Genomic DNA, 21,862 nt, shown 5'->3' with positions numbered 1-21,862 from the left:
GGACGTGTGGGTGACCTCGGGAAGATCTGCCGTATAACGACGTGGGGCAGGGCAGGGGACGTGTGGGCGACCTGGGGAAGATCTGCCATATAACGACGTGGCGCAGGACAGGGGACGTGTGGGTGACCTGGGGAAGATCTGCCGTATAACGACGTGGCGCAGGACAGGGGACGTGTGGGTGACCTGGGGAAGATCTGCCATATAACGACGTGGTGCAGGACAGGGGACGTGTGGGTGACCTGGGGGAAGATCTGCCGTATAACGACGTGGTGCAGGACGGGATGTGTGGGTGACCTCGGGAAGATCTGCCGTATAACGACGTGGGGCAGGGCAGGGGACGTGTGGGTGACCTGGGGAAGATCTGCCGTATAACGACGTGGCGCAGGGCCGGACGTGTGGGTGACCTGGGGGAAGATCTGCCGTATAACGACGTGGCGCAGGACAGGGGACGTGTGGGTGACCTGGGGAAGATCTGCCGTATAACGACGTGGCGCAGGGCCGGACGTGTGGGTGACCTTGGGAAGATTTGCCATATAACGACGTGGTGCAGGACAGGGGACGTGTGGGTGACCTGGGGAGGATGTTTGGGAAGCTCTTGAACAGAGAAAGAGGTGAATCCTTGCCAAAATTCAGTCCAACCTTCCACTAGAAGCTCAGATGACCGGGCCGAAGCGCGAGCGGATTCTGGTGGAAAGGGCAATACTGCTTGGAGGAGGAAAAGAACCAGGAATGGGGGCGACTGAGACAATGGGAGCGATTGAGTATTAGTGTCTGAAGGTTAGACGGGATAAAACCGTTCAGGCAGAGACTGCGCCAAATGTATCACAGCGTCGCACGTTGTAAGATAAGTTTGTTGCATCGCGTTGGACACCTTGCCTTACGCCACCTCTCTGCTGCCATACTGTACAGCAATATTTTTATCCAAAAATAAAACACGCCCGCTATTAAATCTGGAACGTTTTTCGCCCCTTTTTCTAGAAACTTTGAGGTGTAAGAAATGTCTAGAATACATACATTTAGTGCACGCCCCGTATGCTCGTTTTTTGGCACAATTCTGCGTTGTAGATCTCCCCCAATGTTTAGAATGCTTGAAGGAAAAATGGAAAGGATGTCAATTGGAGGCAGACGGGATGAGAAGCTGGAGAGGGAATTCACTGGAATGATTTTCCTAGATTACTGCGAACGGATGAAAACCGACAGATCTTACGTGGGCTGAAGACCTGAGCAATGCAGCCAAACGACCAAAACAGAAGACCGCAGCGGGCTCCAGAGACGCTCACGTGGCCGCCAGGAGTCATGTATGAGGATCGCATTTCTATCTTGGGACCTAATTCAATCCCCCCAGAATATACAGTACACTCCTTCACAATACACTATACTGATGCGTCCTCCATATTATTGCTTCAGCTCGTTGCACTTAGTATAACAATAATCAAATTGTAACAAAAATACAAACAAAACTAATTCACAAAGTCAATAATATATTACAAAAAGCTTTATTTATACAAGAGAACAGAAAACCATAGAAAGAAAAATATGAAAAAAAGCCTCGTTATTGAACACAAAATCAAGCGAATCTGTTCTATCTAGAAGTCATACGACAATAATAAAGTGATATACGTGCGTAAGGTTATTATCTGTCAATCAAACGCCCTCTGCGCAGCGCAGAACCCAAGATACTGATGCTTTCTAGGTCAGGAGGTTGGGGTAACCGCTGCAATGTCTCCTTAACGGCCGCTCCACAATGTACGAGAGCCACAAGTCCAAACAAGTCACACCCCAAAGCCAGAAAGAGACTTCTCCCGTTCTCCCCCGCATGGTCAGTTCTACATTTGGATACATGTATTGATCACATACTCCTTTTCCATGTATTGTGTTAAAGTACTGCATCTCGGCGTCATAGAGGTAGCCCCCAGGGGAAGAATGTGGCCATCACCAAAGTGGGCAAGTGAACCTGCAACGGGCTTCTCTTTACACATTACCACAATATTAGGAAACAAGTGAAGAGGAAGCAACGTCCTACAAGCCCTGGGTTGTACTATGCAGGGATGGTTGGCTACAGAAAATGAGGGGGGGGGGGGCCCCCTGGCTACATAAGTACTCGGACATTCAGCACTAGTCGCATGGAGTCGGGAATTTCTTCACATAAGCATTGAGGAAACACTTGTCTAATCTATTGAAGATGAAAAATTTACATATAATCATGCCTGTCCCAGCACGCTTCTGCCAGTCCCACTTATTTTCTATGCCAAAAGAATGACCCTTTTTATTTTGCAATATTCTAAAACAAGCGGTTACATATTAGGTCTGTGGATCATTTACATAATTACAACACAAATCGGAGCACCTCAGTCTGCCCCATCTGCATCGAACAAAAACCGCACAAAAAAAGGTTTTGCTGTACGTTTATCTACGAGGTGATAACATGCCACGGGCAGTATACAGTGACTGTACGAATATACTGATGGCCCCCAGGATAAGTCACAGCATAAAAAAAAAAAAATTTACAGGTCACTAAAAATAAAATGTTCGCCCCTTTACAGGGACAGCCTGACTCTGAGATAAAACTCTTATCTCATAGTCTCCTAGCTAGAAATCTCCTTAGGAGTAGGTGAGGAAATGATCACATTACACAGAGTATAAATTAGGCCTTCTCTGGCTTGAAATGATATATTTTTAATTCTATTCAATTATCCAGAGGCATACCACTAAAATGGAATAGGATTTTGCGGGTACCATGAAGACATATAGAGCTACTCGGAGAAGACCTGCAATTTGCTACAGTTTTCCCATAGGGCAAAAAAATAATAATCTTTAAATAAAATTTAGAGTAAAAACAATGGCAGCGACTTTGGCGTTTATGCATTTTTCATCCCAAAAGTCTCCTGTGAGGCGTAGACCATGTAGAGGAATCCGTCCTCATCCTTTTCTCGCTCGTAAACTTCAGAAATAGGCGTGGATACGCTCACCATACTGTGGCCGTTCACTAGCAGGAAGAAAGCTTGGTTGGCGTTCAGCTGTAAACGTCTCCTGCAATTTCAAGAAAAGAATTAGTCGCATCCAGTAGGAGAACAGGATTTCATGGGGTAATAACACCCTTCTATTTGTGCCGCTATCTTTACTTCTCTTTTACTCATCCTGAAAGGCTTCATATTAGAAACAAAAAAATAAAAATAAAGTTTGCATTTTGTCATCACCCCCCCCCCCCCCCAAAAAATGTGCCACCCTTGTGCATGGCTGTGTCGGGTACTGCAGCTGAGCCAGATTCAAGGGGATATTAGATACCACCCATGAACAAGAGCAGCCCTAGAGTCTTCCTTTCTATTTGTCTTCTCATTAGTCAATATCTTGTTCTCCAGTCACATCAGGAGCTGCGTTTACAATTTTTTCTGGCTGTACTCATGCCAACCATCATCAGCTGCCACCATTGTAGGACGTGCCGTGTCCAGACACTGAACCAGCAGGGAGATGTGAAGTCATGCAATCTGAGAGATCAGGAAACTAGAAGAATTGTGAACGCGTGCATTGTATAAGAGGGGACGGCGGCCCGGTTCTACTGCGCAACGGATCAAATATGAGGTCACATATATAAGGTAGGCCAGTACTGCGAGGGTGCAGACAAAAACGGAGCCGTGCCTTATTACAGGCAAAAGTAACGTATCAGGTCAGCGGGAATGAGATGGGTATTTAAAGGGATTTCCCGTTTTATGTTCGTGTTGAATCTTTGTATAAATCAAAAGTTCTGCAACTGTCTAATAGAATTTGGGAGTAAAATTTTCATCATTTTTAACATTTGTTTGCAGTCAGTGAATGAAACCATTCTGAGGCTACAAATCCATATAGACCTAGTCCTGATCTCAGCTGAGAAGTGGTTACAATGGTCTCTAGAATGCTCTGGGAGCTGCACAAGTCTCTTTGCTACAATGTATCAGTCTGGAGTTTGTTTGGCTCACGGGATGGTCTACACGATACAATGGTATCCACTCCTCACACAAGCCCAAGGTAGATTAGAAAGTTGCAGAACTTCATTTATACACGGATGAAGCTTTTATTTCCATGAAGCGTGGAGACTCCATCCAGCCCTATAGTCAGCGGAGTTGTATCTTACCGGATAATTTTGATGAGTTCGCTCATGTTAACGTGATCGGGGACAAGGAATTTGGTTTTATCCAGGACCGGCAGCTGCTTCTCCCCCTTGTACCTCTCGATAATCACCTGTAGGAGAGAAAGAGAGAACGTGTCATTTCCCACAAGTCCGAGCGCTCCAGGTGAGACGGTTTCTACACAGACTTTCCAGTGTGACCTGTGTTCAACCTTTGGCGCAGATTTTTTTATGCCGTTTGAAGGAAATCTTGTTTGTTTGCATTTGGCTCATCATGATCTGCCGTACAATGGACGGCTTATTATGACGTGGAGTCCTCTAAACGGACGACTTAGAAATTATTCGCACAATGGAATTTTCACCAGGATTCCGATGCGTTTTCTGAGTTTTTCGGTGTCAACTCCGTCAGTAACAAGAATCCCATTGACCTTAATGGGTAACCGCCCCGGTCAGACTGGGTGGGATTTTTAGCAGACGGAATAGCAAACCATCTTACAGAAAAAAAGGGGCGACATGTCACTTCGTAAAGTAGTTTCCGTGGGTTATTCCGCTGAAAAAACAGCGTTGGAAGCCACAAGCTTCTATTGAATGGGGATAATCTGTGTGCGGAAAATGCTGTAAACGGTCTAACCGCGCCAGAAATCTGAGTATCGACAGAATATATGCCAGGTTTATTCCACTTTACAAGCGGATTTACACTGAAATGTTTCACCGTGCAAACCGTGGTAAAACAATCCGCGATTTTGCCGCAGTGCCAAAAAAAGTTTCATGTTCATGCACCCTGAAACGTTTTTTTGGGAGACGTCAATGGAAATTCAGTCTGCAAACTCCACTCCATGCAAATAGGACAAGGATGTCTCAGGAGAAGCGCCGCATAAAGCAGTCACATGACTGAGCGAGGAAAAGCCATCTGGAGAGCCTGAAATGTGATCTCCCCGGGCTCAGCTGCCTCTGGATAAGCCCCTTCCTGTGCCCCCCTCCTCCTCCCGCTGTTTATGGTGGAGCCCTGAGAGGGGTTTTGGGAGATACTGTACAACACGCACTTAAAGGGCCACTAACACCGCTGTATGCAGCTTAGAATAGTGCTGGAGTGATATAAGAGGAGCGGCTGATATCAGTCACATATATGATGTAATGTCTCTGGAGGATATAATAGTACTGGAGTGTTATAAGAGGAGCGGCTGATATCAGTCACGCATATGATGTAATGTCTCTGGAGGATATAATAGTGCTGGAGTGTTATAAGAGGAGCGGCTGATATCAGTCACATATGATGTAATGTCTCTGGAGGATATAATAGTGCTGGAGTGATATAAGAGGAGCGGCTGATATCAGTCACACATATGATGTAATGTCTGGAGGATATAATAGTACTGGAGTGATATAAGAGGAGCGGCTGATATCAGTCACACATATGATGTAATGTCTCTGGAGGATATAATAGTACTGGAGTGATATAAGAGGAGCGGCTGATATCAGTCACACATATGATGTAATGTCTCTGGAGGATATAATAGTACTGGAGTGATATAAGAGGAGCGGCTGATATCAGTCACACATATGATGTAATGTCTCTGGAGGATATAATAGTGCTGGAGTGATATAAGAGGAGCGGCTGATATCAGTCACATATGATGTAATGTCTGGAGGATATAATAGTGCTGGAGTGATATAAGAGGAGCGGCTGATATCAGTCACATATGATGTAATGTCTCTGGAGGATATAATAGTACTGGAGTGTTATAAGAGGAGCGGCTGATATCAGTCACACATATGATGTAATGTCTCTGGAGGATATAATAGTACTGGAGTGTTATAAGAGGAGCGGCTGATATCAGTCACATATGATGTAATGTCTCTGGAGGATATAATAGTACTGGAGTGATATAAGAGGAGCGGCTGATATCAGTCACATATGATGTAATGTCTGGAGGATATAATAGTACTGGAGTGATATAAGAGGAGCGGCTGATATCAGTCACATATGATGTAATGTCTCTGGAGGATATAATAATACTGGAGTGTTATAAGAGGAGCGGCTGATATCAGTCACATATATGATGTAATGTCTCCGGAGGATATAATAGTACTGGAGTGATATAAGAGGAGCAGCTGATATCAGTCACATATATGATGTAATGTCTCTGGAGGATATAATAGTCCTGGAGTGATATAAGAGGAGCGGCTGATATCAGTCACATATGATGTAATGTCTCTGGAGGATATAATAGTACTTGAGTGATATAAGAGGAGCGGCTGATATCAGTCACATATGATGTAATGTCTCTGGAGGATAGAATAGTACTTGAGTGATATAAGAGGAGCGGCTGATATCAGTCACACATATGATGTAATGTCTCTGGAGGATATAATAGTGCTGGAGTGATATAAGAGGAGCGGCTGATATCAGTCACATATGATGTAATGTCTCTGGAGGATATAATAGTACTGGAGTGTTATAAGAGGAGCGGCTGATATCAGTCACACATATGATGTAATGTCTCTGGAGGATATAATAGTACTGGAGTGTTATAAGAGGAGCGGCTGATATCAGTCACATATGATGTAATGTCTCTGGAGGATATAATAGTACTGGAGTGATATAAGAGGAGCGGCTGATATCAGTCACATATGATGTAATGTCTGGAGGATATAATAGTACTGGAGTGATATAAGAGGAGCGGCTGATATCAGTCACATATGATGTAATGTCTCTGGAGGATATAATAATACTGGAGTGTTATAAGAGGAGCGGCTGATATCAGTCACATATATGATGTAATGTCTCCGGAGGATATAATAGTACTGGAGTGATATAAGAGGAGCGGCTGATATCAGTCACATATATGATGTAATGTCTCTGGAGGATATAATAGTGCTGGAGTGTTATAAGAGGGGCGGCTGATATCAGTCACATATGATGTAATGTCTCTGGAGGATATAATAGTGCTGGAGTGATATAAGAGGAGCGGCTGATATCAGTCACACATATAATGTAATGTCTCTGGAGGATATAATAGTCCTGGAGTGATATAAGAGGAGCGGCTGATATCAGTCACACATATGATGTAATGTCTCTGGAGGATATAATAGTGCAGGAGTGTTATAAGAGGAGCGGCTGATATCAGTCACACATATGATGTAATGTCTCTGGAGGATATAATAGTGCAGGAGTGTTATAAGAGGAGCGGCTGATATCAGTCACACATATGATGTAATGTCTCTGGAGGATATAATAGTGCTGGAGTGATATAAGAGGAGCGGCTGATATCAGTCACATATGATGTAATGTCTGGAGGATATAATAGTGCTGGAGTGATATAAGAGGAGCGGCTGATATCAGTCACACATATGATGTAATGTCTCTGGAGGATATAATAGTACTGGAGTGTTATAAGAGGAGCGGCTGATATCAGTCACATATGATGTAATGTCTCTGGAGGATATAATAGTACTGGAGTGATATAAGAGGAGCGGCTGATATCAGTCACATATGATGTAATGTCTGGAGGATATAATAGTACTGGAGTGATATAAGAGGAGCGGCTGATATCAGTCACATATGATGTAATGTCTCTGGAGGATATAATAATACTGGAGTGTTATAAGAGGAGCGGCTGATATCAGTCATATATGATGTAATGTCTCTGGAGGATATAATAGTGCTGGAGTGATATAAGAGGAGCGGCTGATATCAGTCATATATGATGTAATGTCTCTGGAGGATATAATAGTGCTGGAGTGATATAAGAGGAGCGGCTGATATCAGTCACACATATGATGTAATGTCTCTGGAGGATATAATAGTACTGGAGCGATATAAGAGGAGCAGCTGATATCAGTCACATATATGATGTAATGTGTCTGGAGGATATAATAGTACTGGAGTGTTATAAGAGGAGCGGCTGATATCAGTCACATATGATGTAATGTCTCTGGAGGATATAATAGTACTGGAGTGATATAAGAGGAGCGGCTGATATCAGTCACACATATGATGTAATGTCTCTGGAGGATATAATAGTACTGGAGTGATATAAGAGGAGCGGCTGATATCAGTCACATATGATGTAATGTCTCTGGAGGATATAATAGTGCTGGAGTGATATAAGAGGAGCGGCTGATATCAGTTACACATATAATGTAATGTCTCTGGAGGATATAATAGTACTGGAGTGTTATAAGAGGAGCGGCTGATATCAGTCACATATGATGTAATGTCTCTGGAGGATATAATAGTGCTGGAGTGATATAAGAGGAGCGGCTGATATCAGTCACACATATGATGTAATGTCTCTGGAGGATATAATAGTACTGGAGTGTTATAAGAGGAGCGGCTGATATCAGTCACATATGATGTAATGTCTCTGGAGGATATAATAGTACTGGAGTGATATAAGAGGGGCGGCTGATATCAGTCACATATGATGTAATGTCTCTGGAGGATATAATAGTGCTGGAGTGATATAAGAGGAGCGGCTGATATCAGTCACACATATGATGTAATGTCTCTGGAGGATATAATAGTACTGGAGTGATATAAGAGGGGCGGCTGATATCAGTCACATATGATGTAATGTCTCTGGAGGATATAATAGTGCTGGAGTGATATAAGAGGAGCGGCTGATATCAGTCACACATATGATGTAATGTCTCTGGAGGATATAATAGTGCTGGAGTGTTATAAGGGGAGCGGCTGATATCAGTCACACATATGATGTAATGTCTCTGGAGGATATAATAGTGCTGGAGTGTTATAAGAGGAGCGGCTGATATCAGTCACATATGATGTAATGTCTCTGGAGGATATAATAGTGCTGGAGTGATATAAGAGGAGCGGCTGATATCAGTCACATATGATGTAATGTCTCTGGAGGATATAATAGTGCTGGAGTGTTATAAGAGGAGCGGCTGATATCAGTCACATATGATGTAATGTCTCTGGAGGATATAATAGTACTGGAGTGTTATAAGAGGAGCGGCTGATATCAGTCACATATATGATGTAAATGTCTCAGCTCTGGAGATATGTGACAAAGTAGTAATCAGTGGCGTAGCTATAGGGGACGCAGTTGCTACCGGGCCCCTAAGCCTGGGGGACCCACGGCCCCCCGTTGCCATACCACATGCTTGTTAAATCTTCTGTGCCATGAAGCCGGCACTTCCTGGTTACGGTCACATGGTACTCTTGGTGTACCATGTGACCGTGTTGTCACGTGACATGTCTTCAAGCAGGAAGGGAAGGACTGCTCATATGGGGGGCATTATACTGTATGGGGCTGATATGGAGGGGCATTATACTGTGTGGGGGCATTATACTATGGTGGCTGTTGGGCATAGGTGCGCGCAGGGGTCTGACGGTGGTGTTGGGGAGGCCCAAGCTGAATTCTTGCACCCGGGCCCATGAGCCTTTAGCTACGCCCCTGGTAGTAATCATGGGGGATGGGAGGTTTCTACACTTCCTGTCACTCACCCAATAGATGAACACTACAGTGAGCATCACTTCAACCTGAACTGGCTGATAACAGAGAGCAATAGATTATACTCCCCTGTACTACGGTCATCCTCTCAGCTTTCCCAAGTTTCTCCAGCTACTGTGTTATGTAGTGCTACATCTCCTCCTAGAGTGCTGCATAAGGCTCCGTTCACATCTTGTGTTCCGTTACAGTAACAGAAGAACACAAAAACTGACGTGCCGGAGTCATCGCATCACGGACATTAACGGTGCCCAATGGAACCCATTGACTTTAATGGGTTCCATCGTGTTTCCGTTAGCGTGTACAATGCATTACCATAAGAAATATCGCAGCATGCTCTGTCCAAATGGAGCCTCCGATGCCGATGTGAACAGCACCTAACGAAGCAGATGTGGTGGAAGCTGCACCTTTGTTTTAACTTTAACCCTTTACCTTTACATTTTATGGATTTTCCCAGCTGAGATTTCTACTGCCGACTTTTGCAATAACCTTGGTCACATCACAATAAAACACAATGTTGTGCAATAGTCGTCTCCTGATCGGACAGCTTACTGGCATTGAGCAGCAAAATTACTTTCTGTTCCCTAAAGAACGGAGAGGCCGCAGTTTATGGAAATCACTTACTGGGATTTTGGTTGGATGTTGCTCTCGGATCACTCGCACATCTTCCACTCTTTGCTCTAGAAAAAAAAAAAAAAAAGAATAAATTAATGGAGGATGAGGATTGTAGTCACTGTAACCGACGATCGTTGAATGACTGAGGCTGCGATCGCGCGCTGACCGCTGGAGGGGTCGTGATTAGCGTACACTACAGTCCACTCCACACATGTAAGAACGCACAATGATGGATGTCTGTTGTTTTTTGTTGGTCCCGCGCATTGACTTTAATAGGGAAAACCACGTGTGCAAAAAAAAAAAAAGTTTTTTTTTTTTTGGGATAATAATAATGTGACGTGGCTTTTGATCGAAGTAGTTCTAGGAATTGCATAGATTAGCATGTTTTTAGTTGTTTTTTTGCTGCAGCTTTGGCAGTGTGCTCGTGGTGCGGCGCTGTGTGATTGTACTAATGAGGAGGTCGTTAGATGCCACACACGCAACTTGTAAGGACACGCGGTCCACGGAGATTAACCATTAAGTCAGTTTCCTATGCAATGCAAGAATCATCCCACTCAGAGAAATTGTACCAGTGATGGGAGCAAATCCGCAGAGAATCTCAATTCCCTGCCTAAAAGGGTTTTCAAGATCTGTCAGTGAATGGAAACATTCATTGTGTAAGGGAGTTTTTCCATTAAAGTAAGTGATCTCATCCTCAGAATGAAGGGGCTGCGTCGCTAGTTTATGGTTGCGGCGGTTTCACTTATTTCCCCAGCGCAGCGCCACTTCTGACAACCCGCCGTGCAGGGAACTACAACACCGTCCCATTCACTTGAATCGCAGCAGGTGACAGAGCGGCGCCGTGCAGGAGAAATGCCAAAGTAACCGCTGTCCTTTCGTTCTCCGATTAGCAGGGGTCCCACAGGTCGGACCCCCACCGATCAGAATGTTCTGTTTTTAGCTTAGTAAATGCCATGACGTTCCACGATGTCCACCCCTTCAAGGAGATGTTCAAACGTGGCAGATAATACAAGAATTGCCATTCATAATTACCCGAAATTCCGTTAGTGAATAGTCAGGATGTTCCCAATCTGCGGCTAAAATATTTCCCCAAAGACCCCAGATACTTGTAGATACTCTAGTCCGACCGTGTATAAGGCCCCATTCACACGACCGTCGTTTTTGCCTGTAATTACGGATAACCTGCGGACACATTCATTTCTATCGGCCACGGACACCTTTCTGTACATTTACGGATGTGCGTCCGGGCCGTAGAAATGATCCGCAAAATATACAACACGTCCTATTCTTGCCCGCAATTGCGTCACTGACTCGTCCATAGAAGTCTATGGGCACTTCCGCAATTGCGGACGGCTACGGACGTGTATCTGTATTTGCACAGTAAAAGCCCTCACGGTCGTGGGAACGAGGCCGCAGGGTAATGTTTATCATGTGCAGACATCTTTACTGCAGGGATTATGGGATATAGGGGGTGATCTGAGCTCCCGGCACCCCCCTCACTATAGAGATAAGATGTCACAGTAGTAGCAGGTGCTGCCGGCTGCCCTCGGGTTACCTGCCCGGCACCTGTCAGCGCGCTGTCCCTTCATGCTGTCACCACAACTTTCAGCCGCCCCGTAATGTGATGATCAGGGAGAAGGTCAGACACAGATAATGTATTACCTGGAATATGAAGAATTCTCCCCATGAATGGTGCATGCTGGGAAATATTGTGCGCTTGCATGGTCGCGCATGTACGTTATTTCTATGATCGTAGACGCCACAATCATTAGTTACAGTTTCCATTGGACGGAACCATCATCTCTAGAGCCAGAGATGGAAGAATTATTATTAGTGACTGTAAAATTGTATCGTTAATGATTATCTTTACATCTATGGCCGGCTTAGAACTGCTACGGCTGCTTCCTCCACTCGGGGGCGCAATTTGCATTCCCTCTACATATGTCCCCGATTACATACAGAGATGCTGTCCAGGCCGCAGGTCACGTATGCAGGTCATCAGGTGAGTAAATGTATTCCATTTAAAACATATTACGGTTTGCTCTGCTTGCTGTCAGCGAATGGTAACCTTGTTAACATCTAGAGAATGAAAACCCTGTCCTGATCAAATACATATCACAGCTGAAGGTTTGTTACAAATTTATAAACTCCTGACAGTCTGTAAGGTAAAATGCATCAGTAAAAAAAAAATTCTCTCCTGCCCTGAGGGTTTGCTCCATCAAGAATGTTTCCATTCACTAACAGCAAGCAAAAGTCTTAAACGGTGAGGAATTTAGACGCAAACTCTATTAGGCCCGGTTTACATTTACGTCGGGGCATTCTGTTGTTCGGGTTATAGCACCCCTGCAGGCATTGTGTAGTACTACAGAGTTTTTTCTCTATGTGTATTGTCTATACAAGGACTGAACAGGTTTTCTTTATTGTAGTCTATAGTTCTTATTGAATATGCTAATGCTTAAAGGAGAAGTGATAAATGTCTGATCTGTGGGGGTCCGAGCGCTCCGCTACCTCCGGGAGCCCCACAGTAAGTGAATGGAGCTATGGCCGGGCATGTGACAATCTATTCACATAGTGTACTCGGGGGTCAAATAGCGTCCCAGTGGTCGGACCTGGTGGCTAGGTGATAATTGATGATTATAGGAAGACCCCGTTATATTTCCTGCTGCTTATAAAGTGCCAAGATGTTCTGCAGCGCCATACAGATATTGTCAACAAAAACGTCACAAAAAACGCTAGTTGCTTAAAAAACGGCTGAAAATCAGGAGCCGTTTTCCCTTGAAGCTCCGTATTTCCAGCCGTGTTTTGTTAAGCGTGTGAACAGAGCCTAAAAGCTTCTCCGCTGCAAACAGGTGAACACCAGGTTTTTTTTTTCTTATGTCACCATCATAATAGGATTCCTGGCATCCCTTCCACCCGCCCGCAGCTGTAACCTTGTGACCTGGCCTCAGACAGCGGGCACCGAGCAGAGGGCACAGCAGTAGGACTGTCATGTGCTTCACACTGAATGCTTCCATTGAAGGGATATAGTATAACATGCAATGACCAGGAGCTGTGTGTGATAATTACTACAGGTAATGACCCCAATAACTGGAGATTATCACTATGCAGCTGCTGGTTACCGCCCCCTACAGGCCAAGCCCAAACCTGCCCGGCCTCATGGAGCGGCTCGTCCTGTGTACTCAGGCCTGATGCTCTCTGCAGACAGTAATGGCCGCTGCTCTGGCATGACTCGGTTTTTACATTCTCAATCAGGCACTTTTTTTTTTACAAGTTATTAAGATTCCCACGAGGTTTACGCCATCGTCTACAGAGCAATTACAAGAAAACCTGCTGAATCGGGGGAGGAACGACCGCGGTAAAGTGGATGCAACGCCCTATAGATGAGGTCCCGGCATTTCATCGCCTGGTGGAAGGATCCGGGTCCTCAGCTGTGAAACTTAAAGGTCTCGTCCAGTCTTATATATTAGAAGATTTATTATTGTATAATGGAAAGTTCTGTCATTCTTTAATAGACCTTCTGTTTCAAATTTTCTCGTTTAAAAAAAATAATATAATTCTGCTTGCTGTCAATGAATATAAACATTTACATTCAGCTTGTCCTAGCTAGTCCTGCTCACATAACTAAGGGTTTGCTACAATGTCAAAGTGAAATCTGATGGGTTTTTTTGTGATTAGGAAAGATTGGAGGATTTGGGTTTAGCTCCTAGATGACGGCTTGCACTAACAGATTGTAACAAACCCTTCCAACTGTGTGAGCAGGACTAGGTCAGGGCAGGTATTCAGACCCTGGACGTAAATAAGAATTTTCATCTTCAGTGACAGCCAGCAGAGATCCTGAAAATGGTGATTAATTGAAACGCAAAACACACGAGAACGTTGAAGAAACCTATAGAATAAAGCTGGAAAAGACTGGACGACCCCTTTATGTTTATTACAGTCTACGATCCCCTAACATAATATCACCGTTGCTCCCTCTAGATGGGAGGGGGGGGGGGTGTCACAGATCCGCAGGGGTTCCATTTACCTCCTAAGGCCTTATTCACACGAGCGTATTTCATGTCTGTGTTACGCGCGTTAAAACAACGGCCGACGCACGGACCTATGCAATTCAATGGGGCCATTCGGACATTGTGTTTTTTACGCAGTGCGTGTCCGCTGCATGGGACTCACCACATGTCCTATTCTTCTGCGTTTTTTGCGCATCACGCACCCATTCAAGTCAATGGGTGCGTGTAAATCACGGACAACACACGGACGTCATCCGCGTGCTGTCCGTGATTTATGTAACATTTGCTAAAGAAATTATGAGAAAAAGAAAAACACCTCATCCAGTTTTTTTTGCCGACATACGCCCGTAAAAAAAACACAGACACGCACCGTACACGAATGTCACACGGAACGGCAATGCACACAAAACTGACACGCTCGTGTGAATAAGGCCTAAGAAGCGTTCACGGTCACTGCACATTTTACTGCTCGCTGCGAGTTTCTGATGTGATTTTAGAATACGAGGTCAGGGCGGCCACACCTGAGGACGATGGATCTCTGCAAGGTAACGGTGGTGACTTTCACTTTCTATATTACATGTCAGCACATGGCATCATCTGGGGCAGAACCGCACTGATACTTTCTCATCACTAGGGGGAGACACTTAAATGTGATTTCTACTATAAATCGCAAAAAATCCTACACCGTTGTATTTTTTGTAATTGCAGGTGCATGGGATGGCGCGTACACATGCGATCCCACAGGCCATTATTGTGCACGAAATCGCAATGCAATTTACCGCGCACATCCGTTAGCCGTACGTGTTTATGCCCTGCACTTATAATGTACAGAAATCTGACAACCGGCCTCAACGTGATCACTAGATTACTGCTACACAATCTAAAGCAACTAGTCACAGGCCCCTAAACCTGAGCCCCCTCCCAAGCTTGTCACATATGTCCCTCCCCTTTATGAGCCACGTCAGCCAATTGGCAGAGCCCGTAGTGATCACATGACAGTTCCCTACAATCCTGACTCCTGTTTCTAAAGAGCCAGGATTTAGCGTCGCTTCGTTTACCTCGAGTTGCAATTTTTGGAGGAATTGTAGTGCTAGAAATTGTGCCAACCAGGTACTTATGATAGGAGATTGTACCGATGCCCTTCTGTAAAGGGAACCTGCACGACCAATAAATTCCCCGTAAGAGCAAGTACAATATATGGTCGTTTTCACAATTAAATGGCGCTGTATCGTACGTGAACATGGTCGATCTCAGTCTCAACTGGAGTAATCCAGGGTGGAAAAATAATGCACTTCGCAAATGTAAGCAGAGGTCCCCTTTAAATACTGCATGCAGCCATAGTGCCCCCTCCAGGCTGAGCCGCCCTCTCATTACCCCGGCTGATCTACAAGGATCATTTCCCTGTGATCGGGGGCGTACTAATCGCCGGACACGTCCTGAACACTGCGTCCTTTGTGAGCTGAAGAAAACGCATCATTTACCCTGAATGGGGCTGAGCTGCCAACATCCGTGTTAGCCCTTATTATACCCGCAGCAGCTTCATGCCATGGAGCAAAGCCAAACGTGAAGGGGTGACACCGAGGCGCCCGCGTCCGGCCTGCAAACACTAGGATGTGGTTTATGGGGCGACAAAGGCGCCTGCACCAGAACCCCGCAGCACAGGCAACAGATGACAACTTAACCCACGACCGACCACAGGCCCAACCTGACGCAGAGCAAATATTACACATGGCAAAGAGGGCGACGGTCCACCTGTAAACACATCCGGGCAACGGTCCAACAGAACCAGACACCAGTATACACCACCCTAGATCATGTTCCTGGGGAGGGGTGTAGGTCACAGGGGTCACGGTGATCCACAACTGACAACACAACAACCAGCTGAGCCCAAATCCTGCACCCCAGGGGGCGCTCGGGCTCAATGTATAGAATGTGGCTCCAGTACTGGGACTATACACCGGCCCCTGACTGCCCCATCCACCCTCACCCTGCTGCCCCCATCAGATATGTTGTATTCTGTACCTGCAGTGCCCCCCCCCCTCCTCTGTCCCCCAAAATGTGGGAATTACAGGGGTGACTATGGGCTGTAATATATAGGGGGATGCTTGGTTATTCAGGAGCTATACAGTTGGAGTGTAACTGGGTGATGTATTGTTATTCAGGGCCCATCCCCCACATCGCTGCAGTAACTCCAGTAAAGATGATTTCATCCCGTCTCCCCTCCACTTGCCCTTTATTTCCACAACGGTCATTATAATGCGGGGCCCAAGTCTCCTGGTGTCTGCGGCCTGTCCTGTGACGCCCCCCAAATACCCCAACTCATTATTCTCAGCTGTTTCTGATGGAAAGTAACTCCCAGGCTCCTGCACCCCAATATCTCCAGGAGAGAGGTGAAGCTCTGAGATAGATCTATATATACACACAGTGATACAATGTATCAGCCCCACAAGCAGCAGGAAATGGGAAGCATTAACTCCCTCGCTGCCAGAAGACAGCTCAGCTGGTGATCTGCCATATAGCAGGTGCCCCCCATGATAATAAAGAGCCCACGGCCCCTGCACCCCGTATCTTATCTGTTCAGCTTTTAATTGTCACATCAGGGAAAACGTATCCACAAAATGATACAAAGTAACGATAGCGTATCAACCAAATATACAAGGAACATTAACTCTCTGTCTGCCAGAAGACGGTTTCTACGGCTAAGGCACGACAGGATCATTGCTTTTAACCATTTCAGAACCCTGGACATAAGCCAGCCCCGACCGTACATATGGCAGGTGGCCCTAGACATGGGCCCCTGCAGCCACTTCCCACATTTAAAGACGTGATGTCTTACCTAATGTCCTCCTCTGCTTGAAGGTCTTCTCTGAAGGCATCTCCGTAAATATGATAAAGACTGAACCACCAGATCCAAGCTGCTGCCCGTGTCCTCCGACTCTTCCTCCCGTGCAGCGTCTGCCGAGCCTGCCCTGACCATGCAAAACAAAACACTGGGCGGTGACGTCATTGCTGACGTCCCCGGAGCCTCCCACCGCCATGTTGCGTGTGGCAGGGAGATGTCGGTCACGTGTGAGCAGTTTGTGGTACGTCTGGAATAACTAAATAACACTCCACCTGTGAGCAGGCACTGACTCAGTGCCAGGACAGAACATCACGTACCCAGTGTGTGCCAGGCTGGTAATACTGTCAGAATGTCCCGCTCATCATACACGTCATTAGAGTGTAAGCTCTGCAGACCAGAGTACAGAGCTGGTGTATAACACAAGGATCTGAGTCTCACAACACTTATAATCAACACTAACCTGATCGTATCCGGGTGATCAGCAATATGGCGACTACTACAGCTCCCTCGGGGGATGGCACAACTTTCCGCAGTGCTGCAAAGTGCCAACCCCTGTAGGAGCGATGTGCGCAGGAGTGTGCGTTATATAAGGGCAATGTCCTTCATGAGCTGCAACAATCATGAAAGAGTTAACCCAGGGAAGAGCAGTATCCCAGCTACAATCACCCCCAAAAAATCAGACAGTATCACCTATGATAGGCTTAGATACAGCGGCTTAGCCGGCAATATCACACATAGGATTAGATACACCGACTCAGCAGACAGTATCACCTATGATAGGCTTAGATACAGCGGCTCAGCCGGCAATATCACACATAGGATTAGATACACCGACTCAGCAGACAGTATCACCTATGATAGGCTTAGATACAGCGGCTCAGCAGACAGTATCACACATGATAGGATTAGATACACAGCTCTGTAGACAGTATCACACATGATAGGATTAGATACAGCGGCTCAGCAGACAGTATCACACATGATAGGATTAGATACACAGCTCAGCAGACAGTATCACACATGATAGGATTAGATACACAGCTCAGCAGACAGTATCACACATGATAGGATTAGATACAGCGGCTCAGCAGACAGTATCACACATGATATGATTAGATACAGCGGCTCAGCAGACAGTATCACACATGATAGGATTAGATACAGGGCTCAGCAGACAGTATCACACATGATAGGATTAGATACAGTGGCTCAGCAGACAGTATCACACATGATAGGATTAGATACAGGGCTCAGCAGACAGTATCACACATGATAGGATTAGATACAGGGCTCAGCAGACAGTATCACACATGATAGGATTAGATACAGGGCTCAGCAGACAGTATCACACATGATAGGATTAGATACAGGGCTCAGCAGACAGTATCACACATGATAGGATTAGATACAGGGCTCAGCAGACAGTATCACACATTTTATCTGGCCGATTATCTGCTCGTGTAATTGGTTCTTTCCATTCTCACAGTTCGTGGATTGGAAAGGTTTCCCGTCTACTTCTCACCTGGCGTCCTGTGGTGTGGGCTGTGGTCATGTAGATGATCTCAGGGGGCTCATCACGCGAGGGTCCTGGACCTCCATGGTTCTGTCATGAATAGCTGGGGTGATGTGGACAGTAAACAGGGCGGACATTTCTTGCCTATTATAAACAATCACTACGATCAGAGCCGATTATAATTCACTGACACCGCAGGTCCAGGGCGTTTACAGGAACACAAACATCTGAAGGCCTGAAACACGGGCCAATGATCCGACTTGTACAAACCCTCGTTCACACGTTGCGGTTGAGGTCCAGTTAGAGCGGCATCCGTTTTTAACACAATTTGATACATTTTTCAATGTAGCTGCGGTAAAAAACTAAACTGCAGTGAAAAACCCACCATATCATGGAAAACATGGCATGCAACTCTAAACATGGTCGCTTGTCGGCAGAACATCTGTGTAAACAAGGGATGTGCTAACCAGACGCAAACGTATGTGGACGAACGATCGTAGGATCCACAATGCGCTCTGATAATTGCTCCGTTAAATAAAGCAAATAAGTGTCTACCGGCCAGAACATTTCCCAGTGTAAAGGGTCTTTAGTCTGTAGATACATAAACATGGCGACTTATGGAGATGACGTCATCAGTCACAACCGCTGTAGGGGCAGAGTAGACGCCAGGTCGGTAACAGCGTGGCACTGCATAGGGGGCACTGTGGCTGGCATTGTTGGAGGGGTGGGTAAAGATTGGCATGTTGTGTCGCCCAAACTAACCCACAGCCAGCCCTGAGCAACCGATCGCTCCATCGCAAATCCTACCTGCGCCAAATGTATTAACATGAGCGTTACATATATATAGAGAGAGATAGAGATAGAGATGGTGATATTGACAGTATATGAGCCACCTGGTGCCTCAAGGACAGATACTATCAAGTGATCCTGTTGCTCCATGTGCAGATGAGCAGACAGCTGCCACACACAAGATGGAGCCCTAACTCTGAAAGGGGCGGTCACTCTCCACCCAAGTCATGGTGTCGGTTGGACTAGGTGGAGCGTAATCCAGTGATTGTCCCCATGAGACTCACAGTTCAGGCCAATCAGCATCATCCTTCCTGAATCCCTAATGAAGGCATCACAACACAGATCCACGGAGCGTCCACTGACCCCTCCCCAAAGAGGCCAAACCCCTTGCGAAAACATTTTCTGCCTCCAAGAAAAGGACAAAGTGTTTCTAGAAGCAGGAAGTGAAGAGTCATAATGTAACATGGTGACCGGTGACAGACAGCGACAATTCAGTTATCGCACAGCTCATTCACGTACATTCGCATCGTGCGAGGAAGCCATCTTAGTGCATCGGCGACATATTATCCTCACCATTACCTGCAATATCCTACAACCCAAAGCCAAGTCATGTCCCCGTTCACATGTCGCCATCTTCTACGGAATCTGCGCTTGGCAACAATTGCCTTTTTTTTCCTTGCCGAAAGTAAATGGGGAATTTATTTTTATTTAAACTTATTGACGGTACAAAAGTGAGAAAATAGAAGCGTCTCAGGATGGTTAATAGGTTATTGTCAGCGGCCGGGCAGAAACCAAAATGGCGTAGAATCATAATAAAAATAATAGGCCTCATTTATCTAAACATAGAAAAACTGTCCTTGTTACCCATGGCAACCAATCAGAGCGCGGCTTTCATTTCTTACACTGCTCTGGGAAAATGAAAGCAGTGCTGTGATTGGTTGCTATGGGTAACAAGGCTGTTTTTTTTTTATATTAGACTGCTTTAATAAATGAGGCCTAATAACTGAGGTCATATGACTTTTACCGCTTGAGTCTCGCACTAATAGATGGTAAATGCTGCGACACTGATATCACCATTAAATAGTAGTGGAGAGTGGCTGTCTTGTGGCTGACACCGCGCACAAGTTCCAGTCACTTGCGTCTTTCCTGTCATGCGATGTTGCATTGAGTCGCTCACATGTGACTTCAGATACCAGCCAGTCGCCATGCATTATTACCGTGATTGTATGGAGTACCTCCTTGCAACCGTGGGAAAGCAGTTGTCAGACTTCATCAACATTCCCCTGGTAAAACAATTCTGGTGCTGCGGGGTCTAGGAGTAGCGCTGGAAATTGTGGAGACGGCACGTCTGAGGTCTGATCGCGCCATTCTCTCGCTCTGGACGCCGCAGTCAGGAGGAGCCCGAACAATCCCAGACATTCAGGTGTAAATGTTTTTTTCCGTTTTTTGGCCATAGATTTTAACGCATAACGCTAGGGCCACGAGCCTCCATCTTAGGCGTCCATTGTGGAGGAAGTATACTAATCAACAAAGCTGAGGACTTCCATAAACAACGGGATTTTACGTGCAAAAAATACTCAGCGTATTACTTTACCAGGCACGCGGATGAGGTTTGAACAAATCTCATCCACATTCAAAACATTCTAGGCACGGAAAAAAGAGCATTCTGCGGATTTTCAAATTCTGTAACGGATGTTCACATCGATTTCACTCTATTCAACAGAGAAGGAGTAAGAACCGCAGTGAGTCCGCAGCAAAATCCGCATGCAACATGGATTCCGGCTGAAAAATCCGCAACAAATCCATTGCGTGTGTGGGCACCTTAAGAAAAGAGCGCTAGGGATATAAGTGTTTTCTTTGTAGCGTTCCCCTTTAAGAAGAGAGTGCTGAACTACTAATGGATTTTGTGGTGTTCCTTTTTTTAAGCAGGTAGAGACCTGGACGATGCTTGTCCATTGGGTAGTGAGAAGTGAATATTTTGTTTTTAGTGTAGTTCAGAGAGCACGGGGGATACATGTAGGTTTTTGCAGTGTTCCCACTTAAGAAGAGAGTGCTGGGAACAATAGTGTTTATTTGTGGCATTTCCCTTTAAGTAGAGAGTGCTGGGGATATACCTGTTTTTTTAAGGTGTTCTCCTTTAAGAAGAGAGTGCTAGGGATAGGATGGTTTTTATGGTGTTCCCCTTTAAGAGGAGGCCGTTTCTCTGCAGTGTATCAGGCGCTGTAGCCTCTTATTCGCCGCCGCGCCCCCTTCTGTCAGAGCCTCGTTAGCGCAGTAGGTAGCGCGTCAGTCTCATAATCTGAAGGTCGTGAGTTCGATCCTCACACGGGGCAGAAGATATTATTTTTTTTTTTTGTTGTATTTTTAGTACTTTGTGTCCGTTCCCTCCTCCGGTTGCCGCCGCCCGTCCCCCCCACTTTGACCTGTCATTGACCCCCGGGCTGTAGTAGGAGGTTCCCCGGCTGTAGTAGGCGGTTCCCCGGCTGTAGTAGAGGTTCCCCGGGCGTGCAGCAGCCC

At 45.7% G+C, this 21,862-nt stretch overlaps 1 protein-coding gene and 1 non-coding gene across 2 annotated transcripts; one reads left to right on the top strand and one right to left on the bottom strand.

Moving 5' to 3' along the window:
- Positions 1 to 2,640: 2,640 nt before the first annotated feature.
- On the bottom strand, positions 2,641 to 17,194 carry MAP1LC3B (microtubule associated protein 1 light chain 3 beta). Its single transcript, XM_075838318.1, has 4 exons — positions 17,038 to 17,194; positions 10,204 to 10,259; positions 4,109 to 4,215; positions 2,641 to 3,030 (listed from the first exon to the last, which is right to left on the bottom strand). The coding sequence occupies exons 1-4, from the start codon at positions 17,075 to 17,077 to the stop codon at positions 2,859 to 2,861; spliced, it is 375 nt and encodes a 124-aa protein (XP_075694433.1). The 5' UTR covers positions 17,078 to 17,194; the 3' UTR covers positions 2,641 to 2,858.
- A 4,411-nt stretch (positions 17,195 to 21,605) lies between these two features.
- On the top strand, positions 21,606 to 21,678 carry TRNAM-CAU (transfer RNA methionine (anticodon CAU)). Its single transcript has one exon. It is a non-coding gene; the product is annotated as a tRNA-Met (tRNA).
- The last annotated feature ends 184 nt before the right edge of the window (positions 21,679 to 21,862 follow it).

The sequence above is a fragment of the Rhinoderma darwinii genome, chromosome 9 (assembly GCF_050947455.1).
Source record: "Rhinoderma darwinii isolate aRhiDar2 chromosome 9, aRhiDar2.hap1, whole genome shotgun sequence".
NCBI lineage: Eukaryota > Metazoa > Chordata > Amphibia > Anura > Rhinodermatidae > Rhinoderma > Rhinoderma darwinii.
Note: the sequence above shows the minus strand (reverse complement) of the source record. Positions and strands in the feature narration are given on the sequence as shown.